Source organism: Theropithecus gelada, chromosome 2 (genome assembly GCF_003255815.1).
Source record: "Theropithecus gelada isolate Dixy chromosome 2, Tgel_1.0, whole genome shotgun sequence".
NCBI lineage: Eukaryota > Metazoa > Chordata > Mammalia > Primates > Cercopithecidae > Theropithecus > Theropithecus gelada.
This window is the reverse complement of record NC_037669.1, coordinates 42,746,835-42,764,307: the sequence shown is the minus strand read 5'-3', so window position 1 is coordinate 42,764,307 and position 17,473 is coordinate 42,746,835. Positions and strand designations below refer to the sequence as shown.

The 17,473-nt window shown below is 53.0% G+C and overlaps 1 protein-coding gene across 2 annotated transcripts in view; it reads left to right on the top strand.

Moving 5' to 3' along the window:
* The window catches only part of SEMA5B (semaphorin 5B), a 122,417-nt gene extending 106,741 nt beyond the window's left edge, over positions 1-15,676 (top strand). The window contains exons 10-23 of one of the 2 annotated variants that reach the window (XR_003118101.1): positions 1,415-1,550; positions 2,755-2,962; positions 3,080-3,287; positions 9,327-9,444; positions 9,596-9,777; positions 11,229-11,372; positions 11,549-11,693; positions 11,805-12,030; positions 12,160-12,378; positions 12,889-13,059; positions 13,165-13,311; positions 13,676-13,851; positions 14,147-14,352; positions 14,581-15,676. Coding sequence is in view for 1 of the 2 variants with exons in the window: in XM_025375798.1 (XP_025231583.1) it covers positions 1,415-1,550; positions 2,755-2,962; positions 3,080-3,287; positions 9,327-9,444; positions 9,596-9,777; positions 11,229-11,372; positions 11,549-11,696; positions 11,805-12,030; positions 12,160-12,378; positions 12,997-13,059; positions 13,162-13,311; positions 13,676-13,720; positions 14,147-14,352; positions 14,581-14,739 (2,212 nt within the window). In the remaining variant the exon portion in view is untranslated. Of the gene's footprint in view, positions 1-1,414; positions 1,551-2,754; positions 2,963-3,079; positions 3,288-9,326; positions 9,445-9,595; positions 9,778-11,228; positions 11,373-11,548; positions 11,697-11,804; positions 12,031-12,159; positions 12,379-12,888; positions 13,060-13,161; positions 13,312-13,675; positions 13,852-14,146; positions 14,353-14,580 lie in introns of both variants that reach the window. The other variant, XM_025375798.1, reaches the window with a different exon arrangement.
* The last annotated feature ends 1,797 nt before the right edge of the window (positions 15,677-17,473 follow it).

The following is a 17,473-nucleotide window of genomic DNA, read 5'->3' as shown; positions in this document are numbered from 1 at the left end:
GGGCCCCAGATAGCAGGCACTGCATGAGGGCCAGGCTAGCTATAGGAAGGACAGTGTGAGGGGGTGGACAGAGAAGAGAGTCAAGAGTAGGTGGAGAGGCATCGAAACTGACACCATCAGTGTGAATTCTAAATAGTGTATTTATTGCATGCCTTCTCCATGCAGGTGCTTGTCCTGGTAGGGGTGGGGCGTCAGGGAGCAAAAGCAGACATGGTTCTGCCTTTAAAAGCTTAAACAGGGTGATGGATATTAACAACAAATTTTAATCGTGATAAATGCTACAAAAGGAAAGGACAGTGTGTGGAAAAGCCTCTAACAGTATAGAGGAGTGATGATCAGGGAAGGTTTCCTGTAGGAAGTGACATCTATAAGATGAATAGGAATAAACTAAAGGAGAGGAGCATTCCAGCCTGAGGTAACATGTGCAGAGGTTTGAGGTGGGAAGAAATATTTCAGGAGCTGAGCAGTGATCAGTGTGGCAAGACATTTAAGGGTGAGGAGAAGAAAGACAGGAGAGGAGGCTGAAGGGGTAGGGCAGGGAGGGTATGTCCCAAAGGACATTGCAGACTGCTTTAATCTTTATTCTAAGAGCAAGGAGAAATTATTGACAGGTTTGAAGCAGGCCAGCAACCAGCTCGGAGGTGCGTTTTGAAACGCTCACCACTCTGGCTGCCGTGTGGAGAATGGATTAGGAGACTAGACAGGCTGCGGGCAGACCACCAGGAAGACAGTGCAGCATTCAGGGGCCTAGAGGGGGAGCTGAAACCAGGCAGAGGTGGAGAGAAATGGACACATTTGGGAGAAGAACTAAATGTGAAGAATAGAACTGGAGGCATTTGGTATGGTGGTTTCCTCTCTGTGAGCTGTTCACGTAAGATTCATGGAAACATGCTTCTGTGACTGAAAGGGTCTCCTGGGTCATCTGGACTCAGGGTGTGGCAGGCTATGGCATAAATCAGTGGTTTGGTAACCAGCTTTTGTAAATAACTAAATCAGAATAGAATGGAATAAAATATCAGAGTCTTAACATATTTAGTAAGGGTAAGTTCATACACTTCTTTATGGATGTGTGCATATTATACTGAGTTGTAGGGTAAGATATATCTCTTACCATGGGCCATGGACTACAATGTTTGAAAGTCACTGTATTTCAGCCTCCTGCTGGATAAGGGAGGGAGGGAGGCAGTAGCACAGAAGGATTCACCAGTGCTTCTTGTCAGTGGGTCGTTCCCAGGGGGTTTACAGAGTGTGAGGACCACATCACCTCCCTTTGAGATCCCCCGGTGGTACACCATACTCATCATAGATGCTTACAGAGCGTTGGGAATTGGACATGACAGCTGGCTGTGGGGTATATGAGGAGGGTGCCAGGTCTTACAGGGAGGGCCTTGTCCTACTACTTCTTGCCTTTCAGAAACAGCATTGCGGCTTCTGCTGTCTGCGCCTTCAACCTCAGTGCTATCTCCCAGGCTTTCAATGGCCCATTTCGCTACCAGGAGAACCCCAGGGCTGCCTGGCTCCCCATCGCCAACCCCATCCCCAATTTCCAGGTACAGAATCTCCTCCTGTTTCCCTGTCTTCACACACTGCCTTTCCCCCAGATTACCAGCCACAAGCTGATTCCCAACTGCTTAGCAAAGACAGACATCAGCTCTGTTCCGGCCAGTCCATGCCCATCTCTGGGATCCACAATGGTTTCCTGATGGTATTAGCCTGTACCACTGTGAGGGAGAAAGGGAGAGTGGGTGAGGGGCAGTGTGAGGAAGCATGGTCAGAGCCATCTCTAAATGTGAGCCCATACCTCCAGGGAGGCAGGGAAGTGGGACCTCAGCTCTCCACAGTGTAGAGGACCAGGAAAGCACTACACAAGCTGTCTGGCTGGAATTTGGGGATATTAGCCAGAGCTTTCTCGCAGTGTGTTCAACATGGCTACTAATTCCTGGAAGTGGTCAGTGCTAGAAGTGGTCAGGGAATGGTTAGGGCCCAGCCGTGGGTAGTGTTAGCATGCCCCATCCTGTAATGGAGCAGGGGAAAGAACGAGAGGGCAGAGGAGGCTGCTGATGGTTGACTTTCATGTTCGCCCAGCTTCCCACCCAGGGCGTGGGATGGAGCAGGGAAAGACCTCAAGATTTGCAGTCCTACCATCCTGACCCCGATCTAGCCTATCTCTTTGTGACCTTGGACAAAAAAAAAGTCATCCAACCTCCTTCAGTCTCTTTTTCCTTATCTGGAACTAGGGATAATACTGTAAGAGATAACACCTCACAGATAATGTCCGAAGGTTCATATGCCTGGAATGTAGGAGATGCTCGGTAAAAAGTGGTTGGCTTCCAGCTTTGGTTTAGAAATCATAAGGACTTTGAGCTGGCAAGGACACAGCAGAGGGACAGCAGGGCTTGGCCCAAGGTAGGAGGGGGCACCTGCAGCAACAGCATAAAAATCACCAGACACTCGTCCACACTCAAATTATCCGTTTTTAGATAGTCCAGTCCTCTTTGCTCTTCTCCTTCCTCTTCCCCAAACCTGGCAGGATCATCCTTCCCCTTCTCCCCAGCCTCCTGTTCTTAGTTCCCAAAGAAGAGGCATCCCACCCTGGAAAGGGTGCAGGACGCCCAGCAGGGATGCTGGGGGTGGGGGATGCTGGAGAATCAGCGTCCGCTGCTGCGGCCACCTGGGTTGCCAGGAGGAGGGAGCCGGCGGGGGATGGCGGCAGCCCCGGTGGCCGGGCGCGTGTGACCTGGCTCCCCGCGGCAGTGTGGCACCCTGCCTGAGACCGGTCCCAACGAGAACCTGACGGAGCGCAGCCTGCAGGACGCGCAACGCCTCTTCCTGATGAGTGAGGCCGTGCAGCCGGTGACACCCGAGCCCTGTGTCACCCAGGACAGCGTGCGCTTCTCACACCTCGTGGTGGACCTGGTGCAGGCTAAAGACACGCTCTACCATGTACTCTACATTGGCACCGGTGAGCCGGCCCGGCCCAACCTGGACTGCAGATCGGGGGTGGGTTGAGGGTTGGGGCAGGGCTGCAAGCTTCCAGGGCCTTCAAGGCCACCTTGGTCTGGCTCTCCCTCTCTCCCAGAGTCGGGCACCATCCTGAAGGCGTTGTCCACGGCGAGCCGCAGCGTCCGCGGTTGCTACCTGGAGGAGCTGCACGTGCTGCCCCCTGGGCGCCGCGAGCCCCTGCGCAGCCTGCGCATCCTGCACAGCGCCCGCGCGCTCTTCGTGGGCCTGAGCGACGGCGTCCTGCGGGTCCCACTGGAGAGGTGCGCCGCCTACCGCAGCCAGGGGTAAGCCGGGACGGGGGCGACTCCCAAGGCCCCCACTGCGGAGGCGGTGCTTAAGAGGCGGGGCTTTGGACCCGGGAGACCTGGGGTCGGTCCCTGCAGTCTCCACTAGTGTGCCTTAGGACGAGTCACTCCACCTCTCTGAACCTTGGTTCTCTCCTCGTAAAACATCTTGCAGGGTTTTTGTGAGGGTTAATTGAGATAATCTCCTCCAGGTACTGACCTGGAGGAAGTGTGTGCTTAGGGAATTTTGGTGGATGGCTGTTTTTATCTCTGTTGTCAAACACATAGCTAGGGTCAGTCAACCATCTCTAGCCCACTTGATTTATTCTCAGTCCCTTCAGTACAGAGAGGTCTTTATCTTTGAAGCCACAGCACTTATTGCCCGGATATGGGGCAGATGGAGATGGTGCTTTAAGTCAGCCCCACGTTTTGGCTCCTCTTCCTTCCTTCCTTAGAAGAAGTAAAAAGGGCTGCTGTAGGTAGGGCAGGGGTGAGGCGCTACGTGGCGGGGTTGCCCTGGCTTCGCACTGCTTCTGAACTTGGTTCTTCACACCATCGCTTCAAGTGGACTCACAGATTTGACAACTGTGGCATCAATGTTTAAGGGGGAAATCAAAGCCTATTCCAAAGCCAAATGGAAATGTAGCCCAGACTCCTACCACCTGAGGCTCTCCCAGGCTGCATCGCCTCATTTTCATGATACTCAGAAGCTGGCATCGCCACAGCCATGCAAGCTTCTGTGGCCTTTGCAACTGAGAGTCCTGGCTATGCCATCTGTCCTCAAGATTCGGAAGACAAATGGTATCCATGATACAGGGCTGTTCTTCAGCTCCCGTGGGGTGTGCTAGGAGCTGGGCAGAGGCCCGTGGGGCCAGGAGGAGTTGGATGGTTTTGGTGAGGCAGCCAAGGAGGGGGGGTCTCAGGGCAGACACTCCAGCTCCTTTCAGCCCCAACACAGGGCTCCATCAACAAGACACCACACACTTACTAAGCCCTACCATATTCTGGGCACTTTGTAAGACTGTTGGTGTGAGAGAAGGCAAGAGAAATAATCCCCAAACGCTGACTTCTCTCAGATCTCCAGATATCTGGGTGGGAAGAGAACCTCGGCCTATATCAGACATGTGGGGAGAGATGGTCGGGTATGGCGGGAAGGACTCCAGTGGTGGAACCAGACACACCTGGGGCTCCATCTCAGCTCCATCATCTACTCACTATATGATCTTGAACAACTGAATCTTTTTGAGCTTCGGCTCTCTCATCAGGAAAACGGGGAGACATTTGATGGAACAAATGATGTTTAACGCAGGCAGAGTTGTAAGGATTGGGACTGGTATTCATGAAGTGCCCAGTCCAGTGAATCACAGGTGGTAGCTGGTATCTTTATTACTTTTTCATCTCCCCAAATGCATTTAGGAGCCCTCCAGCCTCCTAGGCCCTCTGGAGTCTTGCTGAATATAGACAGGACAACTTGGCAATGAATCACAGGTTTTCACACATGGCTTGTTCTCCGAGAGGTTGTAAATCCTTAAAGGCAAACCCAGTGGCCCAGTACTTTTTATACTCCACCAGCGAACCCCACCCAGCCCAAGGCACAACGTGGCCTTCCACACATGACTGATCCTTCAGTTGACTGATTGTTTGGCTTGAGAGGAGTTTGGTGCAGGAGAAACATGGGGAATGGCACTGGAAACTAGATTGAGGCCAACTGAGAAGGCCAAGGGAGGATTTTGACTTGAATCCTGTGACTGTGAGCACTGGAGTGGTCCTAGAGCAGTGGAGTGCAGTCATGGGCTGTGTGAAAAGATCAACCAGACAGTGGTGAACAGCACTGTCATATAGCAAGTGGATGCCAGGTGGGCTAGTATGAGTCTAAGCCAGATCTGAAGGAATGGGGCCTGTAGTGGATGGGAGGAAGGAAAGGCGCTGGGATGTTCAGCTCCAGTGGGGTGTGCTAGGGAGGCCTGTGCTCACATTCTGCAGAGAGGGGCTGGGGAGGTTGCATAGTGTGCCCGTTGCACTCCTGCCCTGGAGCAAGGCAGAAAGAGGTCAGTTTGGAGTTTGGTGCTTTCATCCTATTTGGTTTCCTGACTTTGGGATAGGAGCCCTTGATGTGTATAGTGAAAACCCTGCTAAAAACCTATAGGTGAATCCAAAAAGTATGAAATGCAAGGTCACATTATCGGAAGATTAGTAAAATGGCTACAGCAAGTACACACAGTCACCAAGCTGTGTACTCCAGGAGTCTGGGAGCCAATTGCCACAATATATTAGAATTTGCACTGTTGTGGGATGTGTTGTCACAAGGTTTTACTGTGTCCTAGGATAGACATTTCATGCTTTTTCCCTCATTCCTTCCAAAACCGGCAGGAAGATGAGGGTGGGTAAGCAGAGGCCTCTTCAGGCTCTCTCCTCTGCCCAGGATCCAGGGGCGTATCTCCAACTGCCTCTTTTCACTCAGGAGAATCTCAGCCCCATGGGGCACCACGGAGACCTGGCCTGGCCAGAGAGAGACCAGTGATCCCACGAGGAGGAGCCTGGGGAATAAACTGCTGACTGGCTCTGCAAAGCGGGTGTTTTATGCATGAACCACCCCTTTCCTCCTTCCAGCATGCCTTTCACCCTGCCTTTGAGAGGGATCCTCTACCCCCAACTCACTCACAGATCTCCCCTGGCTGCCCCATGAGCGCAGGGAAGGCCCACTCTCAGCCATTTTTTGCTCACAAGCTCCAGAGATACCTTTTCCACCCTGGACAGCTCCCACTGTGAGACTATTGCACCACAGTGCAGGAATTCGCCTGCCTGCAACTTCCACCATCCATCTGTCCCGCAAGCCCATGGAATGAACGTGTTCCTTTTTGTAATGGCTGCTTGAGACACTGTAGTAAAAAAAAAAAAAAAAAAAAAAAAAAGACAGACATGGTGATATATTATTGGTCTGATGGCTCCTTTATGAAAAGAACTCTAAACTGCCACCCATTTCTACAGTGAGAGACACACTCTAAGTCTCTTATCCTTGGAGCTTTCATTTTTCCTAAGAGCGTTCCCTGCTCTGTAAGCTTTGAAGTGGCCTTTGGCCAAAAGCAGCAAATGTGGTTCCACTTGAGCCAAGGAGGCAGTTATCCCTTTTTATTCACAAGAAGAGAGCTCGGGCACTGGCCCCAAGAAGTCTCAAGCGTCCCCTCAGGCTGCCAGGGAAGGTGCAGGGCAGGCGTGTCCATGGAGAATCTGGTATCTTCTTCTCTGGGACTTAATTGAGGGCAGGGGAAGCTGAAGGGGTGAGAGGGCTTGGAGAAAGGAGGCTGGAGCCAGCATCTACTCCATGTTTTTCTTCTTTCCTATTCTGCCATGGTTTGGAAAGACAAGACACTTCATCCCTTGGCTTGGGAATCTTGACAAAAGTGGCCCCTGGCACAGCAGTTCTTGACCATGGGTACTCAGCAGAGTTACCTGGGGCCGGGGGGTATTTAGAAGATTCCAGTGCCTGGGCCTATTCCAGTCCAAAAAGCCAAACTACAGGTGGGTGGGCTTTTTGTTTTGTTTGCTTGCACTTTTTAAAGGGTGCCCAGGATATCCTAATTTGCAGTCAAGACTGGGAACTCCTTCTGTAAAACTGGTTAGGCTCTAGATGGAAGAAGGAGCAAGAGGCAAACTGCGTTTCTCCAGAATCTTCTGCATTTGTCTTATATAGGCTGATTCAGGTTTTCTGCCCTTACCCATTTTCTCTGCTGGCAGACGTTGGTTTTTTGATGGATAGAATATTGTTTATTATTATTGTTAGTCACTAGCTATGGCTAATTCTTTTTTCCAGTTTATTTGTGTCACTTCTAAATTCCACATCCCCTGCCTCTAGAGGTTGATACCCCTTTTTGAGGGCTGAAGGAAATAAATTCAGGAGTGGGCTTTACTGAGTTCTCATTGGTTGAATTTGCTAGCACTCCTCTTGATCCCAATGTCAGCCAGTAAGCAGAGTCTCAAAACCAAGGTTGCTGGGACTACTTGTGTACACGTGTTGCATGCAGTCCGATGATGTCCAGTTTGATGGACTCTGCTGATAAAACACCCTCAAATCAAACCATTGATCCCAGACGAAAATATGACCACATTTATCTTGTATAATTTACTGAAATTGCCCTTGAGTGAATAAACTGGAAACAGATTCCTGAGCAACAGTTGAGTATTCTGGATTCCTGGGTGGGCCAGAGTATACTCACCGGACTCCCATGATTGCCTCGCTTATATGAGGTCATGCGTTGGTCCCGAGCAGCGGATAGTACTGTCTTCTTTGCCCTCCTTTGGTGACAAGGAGAAGCCCCACCCTCTTCTTTGTATAATTAACCTCATTCTTCTCTGGGGCCTGACAGGATTTATTGAACTCACTGAAAGTTAAGAATTCACCTGACAGGTGACTCTCCCTGAAGCTTCAAGAGATAAGAAAAATTCTACCCCTGAGGAGCCAAAAGCGGCAACTCTTAGCTCTTTTCTTGTTTGTTTGTTTTTGGTGTATCTCTTTAGCCCTAGGCATCTTTGTTCCCTTTGTCCAATGGGACGATCCCTCTGCAAACTCACAGAATGGTGTGAAACTCCCCACCAGGCTCCATCTTCTTTGTAGTCCAGTACCTCCTCCAAAGCCTCTTCTGTTTTCCAATCTCCAATTTCTGAGCCCCTGCTTAGTGCTCTCTCCAGACCCTCTTCAGCAGACTGGCTCAGAACGGGATGGAAGCTGGGGACAGGAGCCAGAGGGATCGAGGTATCCCTCCAGGATTGGCAGTGGGCTGAGTGTTGGAGGGACCCTCCTTTTGGCACCAGGATTGGCTACTCTCTGTACTTAGCAATGGATAGCAAAGCCTGATTCCATAATCGCCATAGACTTTTTCTCCCCTTTGGAGTCCTACTAGTGGAGGTTAGATTTTTCTGTTAAAAAATTACACGAAGACATCAAAAGGAGAAAAGGAAGAAAGGAGCTCTGGACTATGAGAAGTGGAGGCATTTGGGGCATGCAACAGTGTGTGAACCAGTATCATTCTGGGGCCACTGTAGAGAGACCAGCCCTCAGGGTTGAGGAATCGAGAACTAGGATGTGACCTCCTATAGTTTGAGCTCATTCTCACGATGCTAAACCACTGGACTCTGATTCCTGCCACTAAGCAGCACAAGCATGTGGGTGCTCCAGGTGACCATGGACAGTATCCAGGTGTCTGCTGATCCTGTGCTGTGTTTTGAGGGATGGGCTCATATTCAGTGTGTGAAATCAGACACAACCTCCCATGGGAAGCAGAAGTATGAGGGGGAAAGCGTGGTCAAAAGCTTAGGTCTGGACCCAGCTCCACCACCTCTGATCTGTGTGATCTCAGGAAAATACTTATCCCTTTGCCTTTGTACAATGAAAAGTCTGTGTAGGGGATCCCAGTGGTTCTCAGCCTGACTCCCATTAGAATCACCCAGGGAGCTTTTAAACACTACTTCGCCCCCAGAGAGTGTTGATTGGGGTGGGCTCAGGTATTGGTATGTTTTGAAAGCTCCTCAGGTGATTCTAATGTGCAGCCAGGGTTGAGAATGGCTGGATCAAACCATCTGTAAGGCCTTTTCCACCTTTAATGTTTTATGACTCTATGATCATAGCATGTGTCAGGGAGGCACTTCCTCTTTGGGTTCCTGGTAACCACATCTGCCCCTGTGGCTGTGGGTGAGGAGTATGGGGCACCCATATCTGGGGAAAGCAGTGCCGTCTCTTTTAAATGTGCAGTCTCTGGAGGATGAGGGTTTGAGTCCTGGGTCAGGTCATTGGGTTTCCCCCAGATAACATGGGGATAGTAACAGTACCTACTTCATTGGGGTGCTGGATTTAAATTAATTCATGCTTATAAAGTGCTTAAAATGATGCCTTACACACAGTAAAGGCTCAGTGAACTTCATTATTATCATGGAAGACAAATGGATGGAAAGTGGTGCCCAGAGGGGAGTGTTCAGGTGTGTTCCTGAGATACAGGTGAGACTGGGAAGCCAGTGGGCTTGAGTCCCAGGACGTCTGTCTGGCAGGGCATGCCTGGGGGCCCGGGACCCGTACTGTGGCTGGGACGGGAAGCAGCAACGTTGCAGCACGCTCGAGGACAGCTCCAACATGAGCCTCTGGACCCAGAACATCACCGCCTGTCCTGTGAGAATCCCTTTGTGTCTTCCCATCTCAGACCCCTCCTTCAATTCAGGCTATGACTCCCCACCAATATTCCCCCAATCCCCTGAGATCTTGTGACTTCCCTGCCCTTGCCTTGGGTAATAGGGGTACTGTCCCCCATGCGTGTCTGCAGGTGCGGAATGTGACACGGGATGGGGGCTTTGGCCCTTGGTCACCATGGCAACCATGTGAGCACTTAGATGGGGACAACTCAGGCTCTTGCTTGTGTCGAGCCCGATCCTGCGACTCCCCTCGACCCCGCTGTGGGGGCCTTGACTGCCTGGGGCCAGCCATCCACATCGCCAACTGCTCTAGGTATGTGAGGACAGGGCTTGCATGGTATCTGCCTTGGACCAGGATGGGGAGAACTAGGGAAATGGGGCCCCCTCACTCAGGTGTTTGCACTAAGGGACAGAAACCACTTCAGGGCTGTGCTGGGGACTGGATAGGCGGCTAATATCTGAGGCAGGAAACCTGAGCCCTGAGCGAGTTTCCACGCTAATGAGAGATAAGTTTCTATCTCTTGGTGGCTCTTGATGCAAAGAGGAATGCTGGGCAGACATGGAGGTCACTCCCAGACAAAGGTGAGCCTCAGTAAGTCTCATCCCAAACATGAGGGACAGCATGAGATGGTGGCAAGTCAAGCAAACCTGGTGCCAATCCCGGATTACCACCGTCTGGAGGTGTGGCCGTGGCCTAGCTACCTAACCACTCTGAGTTTCTCTCAGTGAGGGTTATAGTACCCACCCAAGAGTTGTTGAGAGAGTTAAATGAGATGAGGTATATACAGAGCTTTCACAGTGCCTGGTACCTGGGGACTCCATAAAATAACTAAGCCATAATTTCAGGCACTTTTTTTTTTTTTTTTTTGAGACAGCATCTCACTCTGTTGACCTGGCTCGAGTGAAGTGGTGTGATCATGGCTCACTGTAATTTCCTGCCTCAACCTCCTGATTAGCTGAGACTACAGGTGCCCACACCACACCCAGCTAATTTTTGAAATTTTTTTGTAGAAACAGGAGTCTCACTATATTGTCTAGGTTGGTCTCGAACTCCTGGCTTCAAGTGTTCCACCTCAGCCTACCAAAGCTCTGGGATTATAGGCATGAGCCACCACACCCAGCCTTGGACACTCTTAAAACAACTATTTCATACACATTATTAATGTAGCCCTCACAGCAACCTCATGGGGGTAGGAATACAATCATTATCCTTACTTTAAAATTAAGAGTACTATGAGGCACAGAAGGTTCTGGTAACTTGCCCAGGGTTTCACAGCCAGCAAGTGGTAGAGCCCAGATTTGAAAATTGGAGTCAGAGTAGGCATGAGTGCACAGTGTCTGAGGCTGGAGCAAAGCATATGCAGTGTAGTACAGGGGACAGAGTGTGGGTTTCAGTGCAAGGATTGTGACCAGCCAGCAAGGCTGAAAGGGAGTCTGCAGATTGGAAAGGGGACTAAGACCTTCTTCTCTAAAGTCTGCCCTTTTGTCCCCTGTGAGTAGGGGCCATGTCCTATCTCTGCGTCCTTAGTCCTGAGCACAACCTGATATATAGAAGAAGGCTCTCAATACATGTCTGAAGGAGGAACAAATGAACAGATGGATGAGCGAGTCTGCCTGAGATGACCTGTTTAGGAGAAGATATTTCTATGTCACTGTCCAGCTCTTTCTGACAGCAATAGAAAATACATCGGCCCAGAGATAGACTAGATCTAAGAAGCTAGGGCTCAGAGGGGCATCTGTCTCTATCCCCTCCCACTCCGCCAGGAATGGGGCGTGGACCCCGTGGTCATCGTGGGCGCTGTGCAGCACGTCCTGTGGCATCGGCTTCCAGGTCCGCCAGCGAAGTTGCAGCAACCCTGCTCCACGCCACGGGGGCCGCATCTGCGTGGGCAAGAGCCGGGAGGAGCGGTGAGGGAGAACGAGCTTGCTCTGAGGTCCCAGACTTTCCCGGCCCCCCAGAAAGCGGCATGGATTCACCTCGTGATTCCGGGGACTCTCGTCCTTTCCGGTCTTGCATTCCCAGGGATCTCTTGTCAGGGAAGGGGGTCCCCCTCCTTGGATTGACGCCTCTCCCCCGACCCCAGGTTCTGTAACGAGAACACGCCTTGCCCGGTGCCCATCTTCTGGGCTTCCTGGGGCTCCTGGAGCAAGTGCAGCAGCAACTGTGGAGGCGGCGTGCAGTCGCGGCGTCGGGCCTGCGAAAACGGCAACTCCTGCCTGGGCTGCGGCGTGGTGAGGGTCGGGGCCGTGGGCCAGGGGCGCGGCGTGGGGCGCTGGGGCCGAGGGGAGGGCGGGCCCGGAGGCCGCGGGGCTCTAAAGTCGCCTCTTCGCCACCCGCAGGAGTTCAAGACGTGCAACCCCGACGGCTGCCCCGAAGTGCGGCGCAATACGCCCTGGACGCCGTGGCTGCCCGTGAACGTAACGCAGGGCGGGGCGCGGCAGGAACAGCGGTTCCGCTTTACTTGCCGCGCGCCCCTGGCAGACCCGCACGGCCTGCAGTTCGGCAGGAGAAGGACCGAGACGAGGAGCTGCCCTGCGAACGGCTCCGGAGCCTGCGACACCGACGGTACTCCGCCCCCCCGTGCCCCACTCCTTCCTCCCTCCCAGCCCCGGCGCGGTGAGGGCGGGGGCGGGAGGCCCTGGCCGGGGTCGGGGTGGCCGGGCGCCCAGTCGCTGAGGCTTAGCCCCTCCGCAGCCCTGGTGGAGGACCTCCTGCGCAGCGGGAGCACCTCCCAGCACACGGTGAGCGGGGGCTGGGCCGCCTGGGGCCCGTGGTCGTCCTGCTCCCGGGACTGCGAGCTAGGCTTCCGCGTCCGCAAGAGAACTTGCACTAACCCGGAGCCCCGCAACGGGGGCCTGCCCTGCGTGGGCGATGCTGCCGAGTACCAGGACTGCAACCCCCAGGCTTGCCCAGGTAACCCTGCACGGAAGGAATCCTTGGCCCAGGGAAACTCTGTTATCCTGGAGGCTCCCCTCCCCCCGCCCCAGGCCTATCCAGGAGCCCCCATGCCTAGGTGACTCCTTCTCCCTGACATCTCTGTGCTAGGGACCCTCAGAGCAAATTTCTGCCCCGGCCATAGATGCAATGGCTACTCCGGTGGAGTAGGGCCTCAACTTATCCTCCTGGTTTTTTGTTTGTTTGTTTGTTTTCACTTTTCTTAATGAGTTAGACAGGTAAGAAGTTTGATTGGAGGTGGAGTCGGTCTGTCTACCTCCGGGTGTCTCTGCTGCTTCCCGCGTGTCCCTCACCTGCCGCATGGGGTGGGGGCGCTCCCTAACAGTGGATTGTTGGGTAGCGGGTGGATCAGGTGGATGTTGAGGTCACTGTGGCTCAGGGCAGAGTGGCCTGGCCTGGTATGGGGTGGAAGACCGTCTCGGGCCCTGCCTGCCCCTACAGCGCCTGACAGACCCCGTCCCCTTGCAGTTCGGGGTGCTTGGTCCTGCTGGACCTCATGGTCTCCATGCTCAGCTTCCTGTGGTGGGGGTCACTATCAACGCACACGTTCCTGCACCAGCCCTGCACCCTCCCCAGGTGAGGACATCTGTCTCGGGCTGCACACGGAGGAGGCACTATGTGCCACACAGGCCTGCCCAGGTACGAGGCACATCCCGCCGGGGCTGGGAAACGCCATGGAGCCCTCTGATCCCCACCAGGGGGTCCCTGGGCAGTTAACCTTATCCTACCCACAACCCCCAGAAGGCTGGTCGCCCTGGTCTGAGTGGAGTACGTGCACTGAGGACGGAGCCCAGAGCCGAAGCCGGCACTGTGAGGAGCTCCTCCCAGGGCCCAGCGCCTGTGCTGGAAACAGCAGCCAGAGCCGCCCCTGCCCCTACAGCGAGATTCCTGGTGGGTCCCCCTGCCAGCACCAGCGCAGCAACCCTTCCCAGCCTACACTCCCAACTTCCTTCTCCTTCTGAAGCTTGTGTCCTGGTGGGGAACGGGGGGCACAGGATGAAACATGGAGGTGGGAAGGAGATGCCGAAAGAGAACTCCCATATTTGCCTCTATGCATACATTTGGGGTTTGGGCCCTCCTCATTCAGTGGATGGGCTAGCCCTTCTCAGAGGTGGGGTCTGGGGAGAGAGGGAGGGGGAATGAAGGCCCCATGCCCAGTCGTACGGCTGAGCGTTGACCTAGGGATCCTCCCAGGGTTGCGCCTACCCTCCTCTCGTCTCTGCCCCTGACACCCTGTCCACTGGTCTTCCTGCAGTCATCCTGCCAGCTTCTGGCATGGAGGAGGCCACCGACTGTGCAGGTAAAAGAAACCGGCCCCACCTCATGCTGCGGTCCTCCCAGCCCTCCAGCACCCCACTCCAAAGTCTGGACTCTTTCCACATCCTGCTCCAGACAGCCAAGCTTTGTTGGGGTTCCCACTGCTTTGAGATAGTGTGTAGGGTGGTCTGGGCAGTTCCCTCCATGCCCCCCAGCTAGGAGGCCATGATAAGTCTGTATCCTGTCATCTGACTCTAGACCTTCTGGTTGCCACCTCTGACTTGAGCCACAGGGTGCCTTGTGAAAGAGGTCCCCAGTGACAGCCTCCCCAACCTCCCCGTTTCCTTTGGCTGTGGCCTCAGAGCCCTTTCCAGAGCCTCCTGTTGCTGTTTCTGCTCCCAGGGAGGCAGGCAGGAGTCTGTCCTCTTCACAGTGGCCCTTATCTTACTACCTGCCTCTCTTCCCCCAGGGTTCAATCTCATCCACCTGGTGGCCACGGGCGTCTCCTGCTTCTTGGGCTCTGGGCTCCTGACCCTGGCAGTGTACCTGTCTTGCCAGCACTGCCAGCGTCAGTCCCAGGAGTCCACACTGGTCCATCCTGCCACCCCCAACCACTTGCACTACAAGGGTGGAGGCACGCCGAAGAATGAAAAGTACACACCCATGGAGTTCAAGGTGGGAGCCTTCTTATAGAAGAAGAGGGCAGGGTAGGAGGGCAGGGTGAAGAGCGCAGGGGTTCTGGCCCTCAGCTGGGTGGAACTGGGCAGTGGTGGTGTGAACAGAGCACTGGATCTGCAGTCTGAGTGTGCTTTCACGACTGGCTTCTGGACTCCTTGCTCTGACTTGTTCCCTTCCCTTGTGTGTTCCCTCACCCCTTTCTCTGGTTTCTTCTTCTTCCCACAGACCCTGAACAAGAATAACTTGATCCCTGATGACAGAGCCAACTTCTACCCATTGCAGCAGACCAATGTGTACACGACTACCTACTACCCAAGCCCCCTGAACAAACATAGCTTCCGGCCCGAGGCCTCACCTGGACAACGGTGCTTCCCCAACAGCTGATACTGCCATCCTGGGGACTTGGGCTCCTTGCCTTCTTAAGGCACAGAGCAGGTGGAGATGGGACAGTGGAGCCAGTTTGGTTTTCTCGCTCTGCACTAGGCCAAGAACTTGCTGCCTTGCCTGTGGGTGGTCCCATCCAGCTTCAGAGAGCTCTGGCTGGCATTGACCATGGGGGAGAGGGCTGGCTTCAGGCTGGCATATGGCTGCAGGTCCAGTTCAGCCCAGGTCTCTCATGGTTATCTTGCAACCCACTGTCACGCTGACCCTATGCTGCGATGCCTGGGCTGTGGACGTACTGGGCATTTGAGGAATTGAAGAATGGAGATGGCAAGAAGGCAGGCTTTTAGGTTTGGGTTGGAAACAACTTCCTGTGGCCCCCACAAGCTGAGTCTGGCCTTCTCCAGCTGGCCCCAAAAACGGCCTGTGCTACGTCCTGATGATCTCTGAAAGTAATCAATAAAGTGGCTCCAGTAGCTCTGGATTTTCTGCCAGGGCTGGGCCATTGTGGTGCTGCCCCAGTGTGACACGGGACCAAGGTCAGCACAGGTTGTCCACCTCTGCCTGGAAGTCTATACTCTACCCAGGGCATCCCTCTGGTCAGAGGCAGTGAGTACTGGGAACTGGAGGCTGGCCTATGCTTAGAAGTCCTTTAATCTGGGCTGGTACAGGCCTCAGCCTTGCCCTCAATGCACGAAAGGTGGCCCAGGAGAGAGGCTCAATGCCATAGGAGGCAGAAGTCTGGCCTCCGTGCCTCTATGGAGACTGTCTTCCAGTTGCTGCTCGACAAAGTTGTTGGCTGAGACCTGCTTGGGAGTCTCTTCTGGCCCTTCATCTGTTCAGGAACACACATACACAAACACACACACAATCACAATTTTCTACAGCAACATAAAAGACATTGGGCTGTGGCATTATTAATTAAAGATGATATCCAGTCTCCAAATGTCTCTGTGCATCTGTGCGTGGGCTCCTCTTGCATGGTCTAGGCAATCTGAGCAATGCACCAGGGTGGCAGATGGTCTCTCAAGGCAGAGGAAATGCCCCAAGTAGCCTTATCTTTAATAGATGATATCTTTCCATTTGTGGAGTAGAAATATACGTACAGTGTACACATACATTGCCCTACACCCTTTTTGGAAAAGATGTTGGGGATAAGCAAATTCACAAGTGGGGTCGTAAGGTACACCAAAGGCAACAAAACAGGAGAGAGTTCTGCCTGCTCCTTTAACATCTCTTCCAGGCAATAGCTCCAGGGTGTGAGTCCAGAGGGAGAGTGTTGATGAGAATTATTTTGTGAGATATTTATACTGCTGAGTTTAATAAAATCAAAATTGAGAAACAGGCAGATCTGTGAGGTGGGAGAAGCCTAATATAGTTTTTGCTGTATTAAATAAAGATAACCTCAAAGCCTCAGCCCACCAAATCAATGCTGCCATTTTGGATGAGATTGACGGACATGTTAAATTTAGAGAGCAATTTCCTGACTTAATTGGCTGGATCAATTCTCCTAGGATTCCCAGCAGAATCTAATTGTAGGTCAGGCTGTAAAATCTGCCATTCTAGTGGTAGAGGAGGCAGAGGCTCTTGGGGAGGGAGGGAGGAGTGCTTGAAGCTTAAAGGTTCTTGGAAGGAAGGAGGAGGAAAGAACATTCCTGAAATCTTTCCTGTTTACCCCGGGACAACTGGAATGGCAGTGTCATCAGCACAGTGGAGCCCCATCGGAGAGCTCAGGAAGCATGTGAGTATTGCAGTTTTGGGATTCCTGATTGGTTCCTCCTGGCCCCATATGTCCTGAGCTCATGGGGGCCTGCAGGGCATTTGATTTATTTATTTATTTTTATATATTTATTTTTGAGACAGATTCTTGCTTTGTCCCCCCGCTTGGAGCACAGTGGTGCGATCTCGGCTGACTGTAACCTCTGCCTCCCAGGCTGAAGCGATCCTCCTACCTCAGCCTCCTGAGTAGCTGGGACTACAGGCATGTGCCACCATGCTTGACTTTTTTTTTTTTTTTGAGAGATGAGGTTTCACCATGTTGCCCGGGGTGGTCTCGAACTCCTGGACTCAAGCAGTCTGTCCCCCTTGGCCTCCCAAAGTGTTGGGATTATAGGCGTGGGATTATTATAGGCGTGGGATTATTATCACCACACCCAGCCAGCAGGGCATTTTAGATCCTGGGGTCTCAGAGCCCCTTGGACCTGAGGGTCATTGAAGTTTAAAGAGTGTTCCAGGGCCCAGGGTGCCTGCTTCAGAAGGGTCACTCATGGTGTGTTCAAGTGGAGGGATTAGGCAGGACTGCAGGAGGCAGTCATGGAGACTTCCCAGGCAATGCCCACCCACTGTTGACTGCAGTGGCATCAGCAGAATGCAAATCCTTGAGTGCCTGGTCAAAACACACACACACAAACACGCACACACACACTGAATTCTCTTTACAAAAATGTGGCTTTGGAGGCATGACTATTCAGAATGCATGAAGGATCCACACTGCTCGCAGATGAGCTGACAAAGTTGGTAAGGGCTATTAAGTAAACAGCCCTGGCCCACAGATGAGGAACCCCGGGATGTGCTCCCTGACAAGGAGGGTGTGAAGATCTCTGACATGTCAGGGAGCTGAGGTGTGAAGGGCAAGGGGTTCTTCTTTGTCCCAGCTGGCTCAGCAGGAGTAAGGAAGATGCAGGAGTGGGTGCTCTAGGCTTTTTTGCACCCTTTTGTGTATAAACGACTTTTTGAG